The sequence below is a fragment of the Acipenser ruthenus genome, chromosome 13, assembly GCF_902713425.1.
Source record: "Acipenser ruthenus chromosome 13, fAciRut3.2 maternal haplotype, whole genome shotgun sequence".
Lineage (NCBI taxonomy): Eukaryota > Metazoa > Chordata > Actinopteri > Acipenseriformes > Acipenseridae > Acipenser > Acipenser ruthenus.
In genome coordinates, this window is record NC_081201.1 from 35,925,701 (window position 1) to 35,941,864 (window position 16,164).

Here is a 16,164-nt window from a genome sequence, read left to right on the forward strand (position 1 = left end):
AAAAAAAAAAATTAATTAAATTAAATAAAAATAAATGGGCATGTTTTTATTAATTTAAATGCACTTGAATTCAACGGGTTCTCTCCATGACATAGAAATATCTGTAAGGATATGTGAATGTCCAGTAGCAGTGTCTTGTATACTGTGGATGCTGTGTGAGCAATTAGCACAGTGAAATGAATTCATGAAATGGGTTAAAGATAGGATTAGGGTTATGGAATTAGGGACATTAAATAAAAGACAATTTCCCCACCGAATCAGATACAGTATCCATATTAACATGGCAAATGTTTCAAGAACAGATCCCAGGGAGTATACAGAACAGAAAATGATCAGCCATTTCAGAAAAGAAATTAACTATCAACAGTTCTCTACTAGGCAACATGCAGCTATAGAATATGAACATTGTCTCATCTACTGGCATATGTCAATAGTCCACATGTTAATATCTGGGAATTAACTTCACCAGAACACAGAAGAACATCTTTACACACCAAAAGGACAACAAAGAAAGAAAATGAATGTCTACCCTAGCAAAGAATACAAAATCTACAAATGTCACAACATGTTTAGCAGGAGAGAAAAGATGTAGTGTTAATTGTTAAGGTTTGTGCATTAGAGTTAGGGTTAAGTGTCTGGAAATGAAAGGTAGTTCTCCACAAACCAGACAGAGTACCGCTAAACACAGCATCATAAATGTTTTAAAATGGGACCCAAATCATTAAACCTTTAAACTTACACTTAAATCCACCTTCAGTATACTATATATTATTACTTCTGATTAAAAGAAAAAAAAACGAAAGAAAAAAAACACTGCCATCTTGTGGTTGTCTGGAACATAGCAACAATAATATCACAATTCACGCTGAAGACATATAGCACCATCTATATATATTATAGTAAATTATTAAGAAATCTATAGGCAGTGTGGAGGGAATTGAAACTAGTGCTTTCAAAATGCTCCTGCTGTGTTTGTGACACGGTCACTTTATAAAAGTACTGTAAAACATCCTTACTGGTAATATCATAAGTACATATTGTATTGTACTGACAGGTTACAGGGTCCAGACCTCATTATGTCGTACAGTATATTCCTAGGAAGCCCTTATTGACTAATGAAACTTATGAAACTAAAAATGATTTCCATATTGTCTCCAAAAATATGAGAGGATTATTTTTTTTCTAAAAATACAAAACTAGTTACAAATATACAACTATGTGCGATTGAGCCCTTGAAATAAACGGTGCTTCTGACACTTGCGTTTGTATTGATCATTCTACACAAAGCACCATTTCTATGAACTTGGCATCATCTGGGTCTTTCTTAAGTGGCATCAGGCACCTACTGTCTGTCTCTACTGGCACAGCACATGATTGTCAGGACTGAGTCGTATCAGTGACGTTCACTTTGATCAGTGAAATTGAGCTAATTCATAACGAGGGGACCAATACTGGTTTTCAATCGGGAATAGACAGATAGTTATACATGATTTTACTGTATACACACGCGTGGCCAACATGACATATCCCATCTAAAAAATGTGCAGGTTTGTATGTGCTGTGATGGAGTGTATGTACATACATGAAATTATAGGTCACTTTGACCACGGGCTTCCTGAGAAAGGGTGTTGCCCACAGTTCCATGGAGTTATGCAATGCATTTTAACTTCTCTGTGGGCTGAATTCAGGACAGGCTACGAGATTGGCAAGTGTTAAAAAAAAGACTTCATAGATGAATTAAGCCATGCCAATCATTTCGCTTTTCCCTGAAAAAAAAAAACATTTAAAAATATCTCAATAATGTAAATGTATTTTTGAGCCTGCATTATGTAATAACAGAGAAATGAACTACTACCACATTTGTGCACAGTAAAACTGATGACGTCATTTGCTCTTTTTTATCATTTCTAAATATTGTATCAAGCTAGGGCCTGGCAAAGACGCAGTGGAGTAATCGCGTTGTTGTTTCCGTTTGAAGAACTCATTACTGCATATTGTATAAGAACCACTTTCATGCAAGAATATAGATAGGAGGGTGCGAGTACTTTTTAGGAACCACTGTATATAATGGATCGTAACAACAAAAAAACATTGTGCAAATCATTTTGTTCACAAAGGCGTTGCAAATGCACTAACAGGGAACACTGTGATTTCCAAATGCCTACTCTTTACTAGCAGAGATAAAAACAAAACAGATTTTAATGAGGCCCTTTGAACAATCTACTTCCATTCTGCTTTGTTGTGTTCAATGCCCAGAAGATTGCCACGGGACATGAAATGCAAATGCACAAGCCGGTGGTGAAGCATGTTTCCTAAGATGCACCCTTGCAGTATTTAGGGCTCCGAAAAGCTAATCAGAGGAATCAAGGACCAGTTCAAAGTAGTCTATTTTTCTTCATTAAGTATGTGACGAGGATGAGTCAACATGGCTATCTCATCACAAGGAGCCTGTAATTACAGCCTGCAAACGAATCAAGTGCCATTATGTAAGGATGTCAGACAAGCACAATTAACCACATACTCAAATCATGTTTCAGCAGCAGATTGTGCTTTCTGTTCCAAAGCACATTAGTGATGCCAAAATAATTTGAGTTTAAGGATCTCAAAAACAATAAATACTGTAATCTATAATTTGTAAGAAATGATGATCTTCACTTTATTAAACTACTGTATATGTATATATTAATGTAACTAAGGCATTTTTAAGAAACCTTATATTTACTTTCCAACATGACATGAACTTGTAATTGTAGCCCTTGTTAACTATATTCAAAATATCTCATAACATATGTATAGCTGTTTTATAAATGGATTAATACACTAAAGTGTAACCAGTTTCTTTGTGTTGCTCCCTTCTTTTACTTTGACCTCTGATGAGTGTTTAAAGTGATCCTATCCACATTTTTCTTTCCATTTTCCAGTCCCTTTGTTTAACTGAAACTGAAGTTGTCTGTTGCAATTTATACAGAAAATACCACACCACAATAAATATGTTACAAGAACTAGTTTATTTTCTCATTACAGCAAGGATATCAATGTGTGTGTGTGTGTGTGTGTGTGTATATATATATATATATATATATATATATATATATATATATATATATATACTGTATCTATAGTGTGTTTAAGTATTCAAAATCTCACATTCATTGCTACATAAATACATTGTTTTCAAAAATTGTTTAAATTGCAAGTACCAATCCCTGTCATGCATTAAAAAGTGCAACCAGTAAATACACTTAAGTAATTACACTGAAGTACATACATTCCTTGCATTGCTAAATTGTCAGCATTTCGTCATTGTCTTATAGTTATTTAATCTCAGTTAAGAGGTACTTTTATTCCAATAGTGTTGGTTTGAAATAGACTAATACAAGATGCCAAAATAAACCGTAAACATCTAAATACCATGCCACTTACTCAACACAACATTGGCAACATTGTACATGTAAGCAATGTGCATTGCATTTAGAAACCTAGTTGACCTCTGATGGACAGATAATTAATTGTGTAGGCTTTTCTTTAATTATGCAAGATAATGTATGACAGTCTGTGCTCATATGCACACAATGTAGTTGTCTATGCCATGCCAAAATGCCAGTTCAAAGTTTCCCAACTACAAGTAAATGTACTGTTCTCTGGTGTGTGTTGCATGCAATGTGGGATTTGTCTAGTCCAATAACGGACTGCAGGTAAAATACTGTAAAAGGCACATTATTTGTGCAGCTAAACTGTATTTTATTGAATTACACAACCAGTCTGTCAACTCTCTTTCATATAAGTCTATTCCTGAGCATGGCATCGTTTTGTATGAACCACAACTATTTTCTTGCAAAGACTACATTTTGTAGTGCAAGTTGGCTTCTTATATTCTCCATGGCCCCTTTTCGAGGTTCTCACAATACATGCAGGTTTGCACAACGCAAATGTATATACTTGCAGAAATAAACATTGGCTATGTGGCCCACAAGACAGACACATACTTGATTTTCCTTAGAAATGACTATGTAAATGGTATAAAAGCTTTGGCATTTGTTGCCTGCAAGTTGTGCCTGCACACTTGAAAAAGTTTGAAAACAACATTGTATGAAAATTTGGCTTCATACGTCTTTATTTGTTAAACCTATATAAGAATGTTTTCCACATAAAACTGTGGAGGAAAAATGGTGGTCTTAATATTTACATATAATGTCGTTAGGATTGAAATTTAAGGTGCGTGATGCTGAATGATCCTGAAAATCCAGAAATAATCAGCTCACACCTCCTTAAACATTTTTTGCAGCTCATCCAAAATCAGGACTGATTATTTTTAAGTTGCACTATCCATTTCTTAGCAAAGTTATGTTATATTTGAATATAAACCCTTTGTATTTCAAAGGGAGAGGTCAGATCAACAATACTATACAAGACCATTACCTACAATACCATCTACCTGATTGCTGGCAAAAAGCCACTTCCATCTTTTCTATAACAAGATTACAAAGCAGATTGTTCATTCATTTAAGCAGTACTTTAACTACGATATTACATACAAAGTTATATATAACCCACAAGAGCTCTTGACGAGCAGTGTAATATAATATTACTAAACACACCATGGTAACTCTGACAGATTCTGGTAACAAGCAAACCTGTTTAGTTAACTTAAACTACTGTTGCTATAATAATATAATAGCTAGAAATTATAGAATATTCAATTACTGTCATCTGAGATCTGACGGCAGAAGAAAGGTTTCTACCCATAAAACAACCAATGAAATAAGCCATTGCCAAGTTCTAAAAACAAGAAGCTTTATATTGTAAATATGTGTGACATGAGAAAGGTAAGATCATCCTTGAGCAATAAGTTTAGAGATCTCCAAATAGCTTTAGATCCAGATGTTATTAATAATTAATAATCATTCTTTGATTCCAGAGAAAGTGTGGTATTACAAAAAGGTCAGACCTGCTTTACTTAAGCATACTCTCCATGAAGATGATCAATATCCTGTTGACTACAACCAGCTACTCGTGTGCACTATGAAGACATCGCTGTACAGATGTTATTTTCTCTTTTACCCCTACCAATGAACCATAAAATGTAGATCTCATTAGATGACAGCACCACACTCCATGGCCCCCTCTAGTGGCCAGAGAAAGTAAAATAAAAGCTTATTCACCTTTCTACCTGATGAAAATGTTTTCACTGGCAGTATTTCATAGACCTATGTCTTTTCTATGGGATCAAAGAATTAAGACATTACTATTGATGAGGAATTTTAGAAAGTACCTGCATATAATAATGTGCAACAATAATGGAATTTATTTTATACAAAAAGCAAACCAAACCAAACGCCACTTTTCAAAATATCGATGTTACACAATATTTCTTTAAAAGGCCCTCTTCACAGAACTTTAAGGACTATTTTTTAAGGACCAGTAGATTAAAGTTGCTTTGAAAAATGATCTAAAACAGTTGAAACGACTTTCATGAATGGCAGGCTTGATTAATATTAATGCAAAATTAACAGTCATTAACGATATATTCCTTCAAACCGTCCTTAAAGTTTCAGAAATAGGGACCAATAATTTAAAAGGGATATATTTTGTGTTTTCTTTTTTTTGGTTGTTTTTTTTTTTTTTTTTTTTAGATAAAAATACTGTATTGAGCTTATTTTAAATACTATGCTACCAGTTCATTAAGAGAATATTTTTTCAACAGTCATCTCAAATGGGCACTTCAATGGCACTGATCTGTAAATGACCTGACTGTAAAACACAGAGAACTTGCGTGGACGGGACCATGCACACACATTTATATTCAAATTATACAATGCACAGGTACAACCACACCTAGAATATTGTGTCCAGTTCTGGTCCCCATATCATAAGACATTGAGGCATTGGAGAGAGTACAGAGGAGAGCAACATGATTAATTTCAGGACTGAAGGGCATGTCATATGAAGACAGACTGAAAGAGCTGAATCTCTATAGCATAGAAAGAAGGAGAGCCAGAGGTGACTTAATAGAGGTATTTAAAATTGTCAAGGGGTTTAACAAAGTAACTGCCGACACAGGTCACAGAGTACAGAACCAGGTGCCACAGGTGGAAGCTGAAGAAGGGCATATTCAGAACTGAGGGGAGAAAGGGTGGTGAACCATTGGAACAGGCTGCCGGACAGAGTTGTTGAAGCAGAGACTATTGGATCCTTCAAGAATAGACTGGATGATGTCATGAACAATACTGTATAACCCTCTCTGTGACCATAATAAGACCTTTAGCTAGCCGCCTGGAGGAAGGGCGGTCCGTTAAGCCACTGATTTCCAGAGGTTTAATTTCCCCTAATAACTAAATGGTTAGGGTTTTTTTTGTTTTTCCTCTAAGTGTTAATGGAACACGCTTGCATTAAGCAAGCGAGAATAGGTGGGCCAAATGGCTTTTTCTCATTCTAGAATTTCTTATGTTCTTATGTTCTTATGGATTACTGACACACAAGAGCAACATGCCAGTGGCTTCTGGGATGTGCAATTCCCTTGCCCTTGTTCTGAACCATGCTGAACTAATAATCACACAGAGAGGTCTTCTACAGTGTGTCTCATGAATCCTTGAGCTCTTATTAACATGTTTCAGGTTGGCCATGCCCTGTGTGTCTTGGCAAGCCCGTTTCACCACCATGCTTGATGCTGCATAGAGAGCTGTTGTTCTTTTGACCTCACAAATGCAATTGTTCAAAGACTACATTTTGTTGTTGCTACAAAGTTAGATTTAAAGGCAGTCATGGTTAATTCAAATAACAGCTGCAAAAAGAAAGGCTGAGAATTGTATTGGCAAGGACATTATTCTAGAGTGCAGCCTGAGTAAAGGCAGGTGTCGTGGTTCTAGCTTGTGGATGAACACACAGAGCTGCACATGTTCAGAGTGGAGCTCTCAGCCTCCCTGTCATCTGCAGCAGCTCCCTCAGCTTCCGGCTGGCATTCTGACTGACTCGACTCTTCCTGTCCTTTTTTCAACCTGTTATGGAGGGATTGCAAAGAGAAAGACCACAGAATTGAATTGTGTTAGGAGCACAACCATTTATTCTGTCCTAGAATGCAGGCATGCAGAAATTGCAGTACCAGTTTGCTATTGCATTAGAACGAATGCTGTGGTCTGGCAATGGTTAACTTCACATTTATTTAAGAAATACATTGGTAAATAAATGGTATCCCAATTATATTTATCACTGTAAGGGGTAATAAACTGGTTGTGTGTTGGACATGTTTTCAATGTAAAATTCAGTAGGTCTCATTTATTTATTAAATGTTTTATTTTGTCACACTATAGTCTGGTGATCTGACATCTGCAGACAGTTATTTATTTGTCAATACTTACTTTTCTCTATTGAAGATCATAAATTCTTGTTGTACAACCTCTAGACACTCCTGAAGATAGTCATTTTCCTTTAGAAAGAGGACAAGGATTTAATAATGTGTCTGTCTTAGTGCAAGTGCTTTAAGTCAGCTGCACAACTTAATAGTTTAAATGTTTTATACACTTCTCCAAAAACTACTCGCAGCTGTATTAGTGTATAATGACGTTCTCATTTCATCAGAATATGATCAGGAAATGTTTCCGTGGGTGGTGCTGATAAACTCATTCTTAGCTGAAATGTTCCACTTTCTATAAACATGTAGGCTTTTATAACCTATTCAGACCACCTATCTAAATAATGTGTAATCAACACATATTAAAAACAAGCACAAGTACATTATTCAGATCACAATTAAAGCCAATGAATACTTTACAAGAAACAAATTCATAATTTAGCAGTTGAAAAGTTGAAAATGTGATTTCTGCGTGAAGCATTGTTGAGTGTTTCATGTCGTTGTGATATAAGCCATGTCTGACTCACGGACTGGGAGCTGTCCTTGCTGTTGTCCCTTGACTTGTTCTTCGCTAGCCTCTTCTTCTTCTTATGAAGGGGTCTGGACTCCAGGATCATCTCTTCAAGTTCAAAGGTAGGATCACAATGAAGCCGGCCTTTCTGTGAAAACAGCAGAGCAAAACTGAACAAAAGGCTTTTGAAGACTGAAAGACTGAAACCTAAAACCCCATCCATAAAATATTACTTCATCACATGTAACAATCTTATATCAGTTTAGCTATTTTATCTTATCATAACAACACTTTAACACATACAGTATTTGGGTTTCCTTTGTGGATATTGTGAAGACTGGTGTAACATCTTAAAAAATATCTTGGCTTCCACTGAGTCTCTCTGTGTGTCATTGTGCATCATCTTCACATGAACGCTTGTTATACCTTTTTCTCTAACAGGAAAAGGGTTGACTAAAAAGAGCAATAAAGGCCTTTATGTCTCAGTCGCTATACTTGTTGGAGCCAGGGTAGTGTATGTATCTGCATTGTTTACATTCTTACGTTTGGTACAAAGCCAGCTTCCTCCTTCTTTTCATACACAGCATCCCAGTTCACATCTGACAGGAGCGGAGAGCTCTGCATATCCGTGAGGCCGGAGAAGCGGTGCTCAGGGTTCACAGTAAGTAACTGAAAAACACAAAGGCAGAAGTATAATGTACCTGTGTGTCTACTTCAATTCTAATTACAAACACATACAGGATTGCTTTGTTGTTCAACTAGACTTTAGGACATCTGCGATTATTAAACCACGAGAGGGCGCTAGTCAGCCAGCTTTATAATTCCACTTGGCGAGGAGGTAAGGACACAGAATGGGATCAATCTTGGATGATAAACAATGGATACAAATATAAATGTTAATAGAAACAATGAAACAAATACATGCCGAACTGTAGGTAATGTATGGCACTTTAGAATGGCATTTTTTTATAACATTTTAGTAACAGTGCAATGATAATGATAACATACATTTTTTGAATTCTGAACAGGCAGCATTCTGAAATAATTCAGGTAACAGCACTCTATTTGTGAGTGAACAGTGGAGGCTACAAAACATGTAATGATGTTGTGCCTGAGGTATATGTGGTCATAACAGAATAAACAGAAGTAGGGCAGAAACAAACAACACACCACCGTGATCAATGGGAATGCAATTGTGTATCCTTCTTTTCCTTTTTATGATGAATGAAATATTTTAAAATTGCCTGCTTGGTAGGCCATGTGCCTGTGCAAAAAAAATAAAAAAATAAAACAACAACAAAAAAAAAAAAACAGGTGAAATGGTGATATTTTGACTCTCTTGCCTCAATATCAATCATAAAATATCTTAAATGTGCCTAGTAAACCCACAAGCTTTAATGATACTAGTAGTATTATTACTAATACTAACTGTTAATAATTACCTTCCTCAGCAGTGCCACCATGTCTTTAGACCAAACAGATGCATACTGCACACTCACTGTGCTGAATAACTGCATCAGAGACTCCACTGTGCTATTGGAATGGATATCATATGGTCTCTGGGAGGAAGAGATTACAAAAACAAGTCAATCTTTTTAGACAGTTCTGCCTGCCACTCCTGGTATCAAAGCACATCTTCAGAAATCTCAGGCAAAGTTCCCACTTCCTGACTACTTTCAGCTGTGAGATACATTACCCATCCCCGAAGAACTTCATAAGCAGTGACTCCAAGAGACCACCAGTCCACTTGGAAGGCATATCCAGTGCCCCCGTTCACAAAGGAGTGGAATATTTCAGGTGCTTAAAAAAAACAAAAAAACATTTGCAAAGCCTTTTACTCCAAAAAGTAATTAGAACCATTTTCTTTTTTCTTCCAAGAGGAAAACCAATCTATTAAAAACGTAAGAATACATAAGAGCCCAGTAATGAAATCCCTTTGTGAATTCCAACCCATAGTGTACATTTCGGCAGTGTAGCAAATGCTAAGGGCCAATATGAATTGCTCATCCATAAATTGAAGGTAGCAGCTATTCTGGTTTTGGATGCGTCGGATGGGAAAGTGGAATATAAAGTTTCTCAAGCCACTTGAGAAACTCCCAAACAGGATGTCTTATTCAGCCTCAGTTTTATTTTTCAAGGCAGCACTGCTGCCAGATGTATAAAAATCAGATTGGTGTTTTTATAAACAACCACAGAGAGATACAATAAACAGCAACAGTTCTTTTTAGATTAACTTGATTTTAACAAATTATCTCATATAGAAGTATTCATGCTCGGTAGATTTAAGGCATCCAACCTCCTAAGATCAATGAACTATAAAACCAGTCACAAGGGAAATTACCAGCAGTTTCCAGCTATATGAATCTTCCAAAAAAAGTCTATACTTCTGGTAATTCTAACTGGAATACTTTCATTCAGAGAAACAAAGTACAACCACCCCCACACACACCTTTATAAGGTTGCCCTTAATACCATGGAGCCAGTTATAAGACAACATAACTATAAAGGGGGAGCACTGGAGTTCACTTCCTCAGGTGTTTATAGTGCTTTTAGCTTAGGGTAGTACCAAGTAGGTTACTAAGGATTACAGATTTCACATTTATATCTAAAACATCTTCAAATACAAACTGAAAAACAATCCAAGGTTATAAAAAAGCCACGAGACTCAGGAATTCCTGTAACTTGCTGGAGAGCAGACAGGTGCTGCCCGGAATAAATACCACTTGAGCCATGATGTTGAGGCATATGCTGTCAGACAGAATGGCAAAAAAAGCTAGATAATGATTTGCAACCAAAGGTCTGTAGCTAAAACCCATTTATTTTGATGTCTATAAAAAGGCAGGCTAATTAACTGGATTTGTGTCTTACCCATATATGGTTTCGTTCCAGCTAAAGCAGTTGCTCTTTCACCATCTTTTATTATTGTTGCTATGTTGAAGTCAGTGAGGTGTGCATGGCCTAAAAAAAGAAAAGCCTTTTGTATTATGTAAAACCACAACCATTTTTAATGACAAAGAATTACTAAATCATCAGCCAACTATTTACAAATATCTCTACAAAAACTAAACAAAAACAAAAAAATTTTCTTAAAGAACACACAATTACAGTACATATATTTATATGTCAATGAAATCATGGAATGCTCATTTTAGTAGAGGTTTACTTTTAGTTTTGATGTATTTTAGGTTTTCTATTCTTCTGCTAGAAAAATGAGTTCCTAAAACAGTCTTTTTTTTTTTAGTGAGTAGGAATATTAATTCATTGCGTCTGATGATGAGGTCTCAAGGCATGTTATTTTTGCCATTGATATGTGATTAAAATGATAAACATGCAATACTATCTAGCATTTCATTTTTCTCAATCTATGCACTGTACAGTGATGGTGCACATTTTGCACAAACAGCATTGTTTTTATTTACAGGGTAAACAGATGTTTGCAAACAATGTATTGAATCATACCGTATTAATTCTACAATTTAATTTATACTGTACCTTGAAGAGTATGTTAGTTTATTGAGTGTTGTCTGTCTGGCTTCATTACTGAGCTCTCAAAAGGCATCAGTTTCTTTTTACTAAGCAAACAACTCTGCAATACTGTGCTGTTTGGCGAGGCAGTGTGTACACACAGCTGTGGGGTCTTAGAAATATAGAAGAACATGTACTCCTGTCTGCAGACATCATACACTTTCCAACTCAAAATTTGTTAAAGCCATGTCACCTTCATTTAGTAAAGACTAAAATAACTATGAAGTACTTGAAATTATATCTCCTCTGCATTCAAAAGGAATAAGACCTGTAACAACATTTTTCTCCCTTTGTCAATGCCATGCACTGTAAACAGTTCTATTGAGGCTTACTGTAGATTTGGATCCCTTACAATATATTAGAAAGAAGGAAAACATATTTCTTTTTTTGGCAAACTGTTATGACAATTGAGAAAAGCAATGATTGCTTAAATGCAGGTTGTAATATGGGGGATGACAGCTGGCTACACTATTGCTAGGAGCAAGTACTGCTGAAATTTGCTGCAAGTCACGCATCAGCCACTAAACTGAATCCGTCAGTTGCAGAGAAACATTGATAGAGAAAAGTAAAGGTAGCTGGATATTTTCTCTACTCAGTGACGTCCAGTGTGTCACCTTGGACCGTTTATTTCTGGCTCACGAGTCTACAGACCTGAAATGATTCTTTCAAAATGACCTGAATTGCCTAAAACATTTTGAGAAAGAAATGCAGAGTGAGAAAATAGGACAGCAAGGACTCGTTTGTGATAAAAAAAAAATATATATGACATACAAATGTGATATAGAGTACAGTCTCACCTTGTTCATCCAGAAGGATATTGTCTGGTTTGAGATCCCTAAAGAAAAAACACAAGAATCAAATATAATTAAAAGAAAACAGCTTTGAGTTATGAACAGATGCGTTGAGGACTTAATTGAGTACCTGATTAGAAACATTTTTTTAAATAATCACAAGATAAAAAAGCAGTGTTTATGAAAGTGTCTACAGTACATGCCAATCTCTGTTAAAGGAAATCAGTCTCTTGTCTCGACTAGGCTTTTTAGTGTCAAAATGTTTTAGGTTTTTTTTCACATTTCACAAAAATGCAATAATTCATACTGTTCAAGCAAATAAGCACTGTAGAATTATTTATAAAACAGGAGTAATGATATATATATTTTATGTAGAATTTTTCAAACCCTAAAAGCAAAGTCAACGTATGTATTTAGAATGCTTGGTTCTGCATTATGTTTCATTACAAGCTGTATGACAGAGTGTTGCTAGGTTACACTTTATCTAAGTTGGTGCAACCAAATCATTGCATGCTATCTGCTTGTCAACAACCATCGTATGGAACAGAAAACACTGACCTGGCGGCTTCCTGCTGATCTTCTAGGATACTGGATTATTGCAATACAGGGCGTGTACTGATGTACCAAACAAAGACAAAAGGAAGGACTATACACTATGTACACTGGGTGTTTATTATATTTTCATCTCTTTTAATAAATAATAAGAGTCTATAGGGAACCAAGAAGGGCAAGGTACTGAAACCAGTAGTCTAACAGATTCAAATGTGGTGAGTTTTGCAGTAATTAGGGTTGGTGGATTAACATAGAACACATGTGTGATTGTTAACTCCTGCATGACTATTTTTTTCTTCTTGCAGAGGTATTGAGGTGTATTTCAATGGTCAACTAAACAGTGGCAATGCATAAACCTGATTTTTCTTGGTAATGGTAATAAACGGGTCAATAAATCAGACAGGATGAAATATCAGAAGGATTCATATAAAGAGCAAAGGTATTAATATCTGTCACTGTTTAGATCATTAAAACAGACCCCAATATCTCACACTAGCAGGGATCGTGGACATGAGCCATTGCCTCTCAGCAGGAAGTTAAAAAAGCTTCACGCAGGATTCAACAAAGCAAGTATGCTACAGAACCATTGGTACTGAAGACACATACAAAAAACATTCAGTACTGATGGTACAGAACATACTTTAGATAACCACTGAATGGGATATGATCACAAACACATGTTGTACAACTTTCCTAAACCTATTTACCTCATCGCTGTTCTGTCCATCAAAATACTGCTGTATTATTTGTTAGAATCTAACTCTAGTTTATTCAATGCCAAAAGATATAGACTACAGACTTGTGTGGGGGTCTTTGACTGTAACGCAAAACTTAGGCAGCAGGCATGCCACTAAAAATGAACGCCACACATGTCCATCAACTAGCTGTTTCACGTAATGTATGATGTAAGATAGAGGACTGGAATTCCCAAGGTAGCCAGTACTGCAAAACCATGGTTCGTTAATCTTGACTAAATAATAAACACCATTATACTACCTGTGGATTATGTGCTGATTCTGTAAATAGTCTAAAGCCAGGGTCATTTCACAGATGTACAGCTTGACTGCTTCTTCTGTAAACTGGATGTTCTGCTGTAAATGATAGCGCAAGTCACCGCCTAAGAGCAAATCAACCACTATGAACATGTCTTCCTCATCCTGGAATGAGTACCTACAAGGAGATAAGAAATACGTCAATGACTACATTACTAGACTGGAAATACTCACCTCAGACCTACAGTCGCAACATTACATATAAAATCAATTTTTCCTCAAGCACAGATTCACAGTCTATATGTAGAACTGAAACGTGGCAATCTCCCCACGGTTTTTCATCTGCATTGTTACAAAGGGAGGGGGGATTAAAGTATGTATCCTCCAGCCTGCTCACTGTGTAAAACAGATGTCATTATCATGGAGTGGTGACTGTTTTCTGGGTTTGAAATACTACAAATGTGGGCACCAACAGCGATGTGTAAAACCAACAGCAGTGAAATACAAATTAGAACCATCTTAGGGTAGACTTAGATGGAAGTTTGAATTTTTTTTAATACCAGGGTCTGGGGGTATGCATATAGAAGAAAATAATGTGGTTCTATTCCCATTTCTACAGGGAGTGTGCTCTGGTTCCAGAACCCTCATGGTTACTATGTTGTTTTCTATAACAGGCACTGGTACTCACCGGCAACATTATTATTTGCACTTTTGTTGCTATACAGTAGCCTTAAACCATTACTGTAACTCAATACAAGCTACTATATGTTGACTACCCAATATAAAACCTACCAAATGGTGTAATGATTAGAATGTATTATTAGCTATAATATGATAATAATATCTGTGTTTTTATACAGCGTCTTTCATAGTGGGCCAACATCACAAAGCACTTCACAGAGGTAGGCTGTGAACTGTGCATTATATGCGGTCACTTACAATAGGACATTGATTTAACATCTCATCCTCAGGAGGGAGCACAAGGAGGTTAAGTGACTTGCTCAGGGTCACACAGTGGGAGGTGGGATTTGAACCAGTGACCTTCTGGCTACAAGCCCTGGACCTAACCACTGGACCACACTGCTTCCTATAGTGAACAGTGAAGATTCAGTATCTATCAGCAGCTCACAGAAAAAATATTTATGCTTAGACACGAGTAAGATGCTCTCTGTCACTGTAGTGGGTGGTGGTCTGCCTGTCAATGGAGGGAACTAGCTTCTAATTAGTTAGAGAAAAGAGCTGAAAGGACCAGTTTACTCTCATAAATTCTGCAAGAGGGAAGAGGAGACACATTCTGACAGACACACTGGCATATCGCTCAGCATGTGAAACACTGTCAAGCTGTAGAGAAACAGCCAGGAAGATTACACGTGAAGGCACTTGTGTTATGCTTTTTACACATATATTACTCATGAAAAGGGGCACATAGACAGCCCTATAGATTGAAGCTTTGTATGAGCCTATGTCAGGGTGCCCACCCCTTGTGTGTATTTTGTGTGTGTTTGTATTATTGTTGTGGCAGTTGTTATTATTATTATTATTATTATTATTATTATTATTATTATTATTATTATTATATTGTGTTTGTGTGCGGACGGATGAAAGTCGTCTGACATTAGTATTTATTATTTGTAAAATGTAGTTGGCGCGGATGGGGTTAAATCCCCATCCCAATAAGCTCGTGGGTGGCTGGAGCCTTAATAAGGTAATTGTTTAATGGGTAATTAAGGCTCCCGCCACAGAATAACAGACCCACTCCAGGCTCATTAGCGGAGGAACTGTAGAGGTGTTGAGAGCAAGAGCGAATGCTACCGGTAAGAGAACCAAGGCACTCGTTTTGTATAATATCATTTGTTAGTGTGTATTATGTTTTGGCCAATGTGCCCATTTATCTTGTGTGTTTTGTTTAAACTGTTTTGTCTTATAATTTAATAAATATACTGATGCAGCAGTTTCACCCCGTAGTACCTGTGTTTTGTTTAATTTCCCTGGTCTGACGTCATCCCTGCAGCCATCTCTGCCACAGAGCCCCATGCAACATGACCTAATAGCAGAGCACTGTTCCAGGCTAATGACCTATAAAAGTGACCCTCTATGGGAGTAAAAAAGGTACAGGGAGACTCTCTACGGTATGCTTTCCGGGGCCTGGAGACAGTAATAGTGATACAGTAGCAGAGTTGCCACCAGCTAAAATGTATGGATTGTTCTGAAAATTATACAATAAAAAGATCCAGTCAAAAGAACCCCCTCCCCCCCCCCCCCTTTTTTTTTAAAGCATGACATGAATTAGCTGTTGATGGCAATTGTATGTTATACGGAACGACGCTCAGCACTATTCTTTTTTTAAATTATTTAATAGCTGCAATTCCATATCTACCATTACCAACAAGGATGTGGACCTAATTATCTACAGGAAGGCTATAATTTAATTTGGTTTAAGCTATA

General features: G+C 36.5%; 1 protein-coding gene across 2 annotated transcripts in view; it reads right to left on the reverse strand.

The window, feature by feature from the left end:
* Positions 1 to 5,568: 5,568 nt before the first annotated feature.
* The window catches only part of LOC117417787 (serine/threonine-protein kinase 32C-like), a 50,584-nt gene continuing 39,988 nt past the window's right edge, over positions 5,569 to 16,164 (reverse strand). For both annotated transcript variants that reach the window (XM_034030093.3, XM_058985243.1), the window contains 9 exons: positions 13,724 to 13,897; positions 12,182 to 12,219; positions 10,728 to 10,817; positions 9,556 to 9,659; positions 9,302 to 9,418; positions 8,403 to 8,528; positions 7,876 to 8,007; positions 7,356 to 7,423; positions 5,569 to 6,995 (listed from right to left, as the gene is read on the reverse strand). In XM_034030093.3, the coding sequence (XP_033885984.1) occupies positions 6,863 to 6,995; positions 7,356 to 7,423; positions 7,876 to 8,007; positions 8,403 to 8,528; positions 9,302 to 9,418; positions 9,556 to 9,659; positions 10,728 to 10,817; positions 12,182 to 12,219; positions 13,724 to 13,897 (982 nt within the window). In that variant the 3' untranslated portion in view covers positions 5,569 to 6,862. The remainder of the gene's footprint in view (positions 6,996 to 7,355; positions 7,424 to 7,875; positions 8,008 to 8,402; positions 8,529 to 9,301; positions 9,419 to 9,555; positions 9,660 to 10,727; positions 10,818 to 12,181; positions 12,220 to 13,723; positions 13,898 to 16,164) is intronic.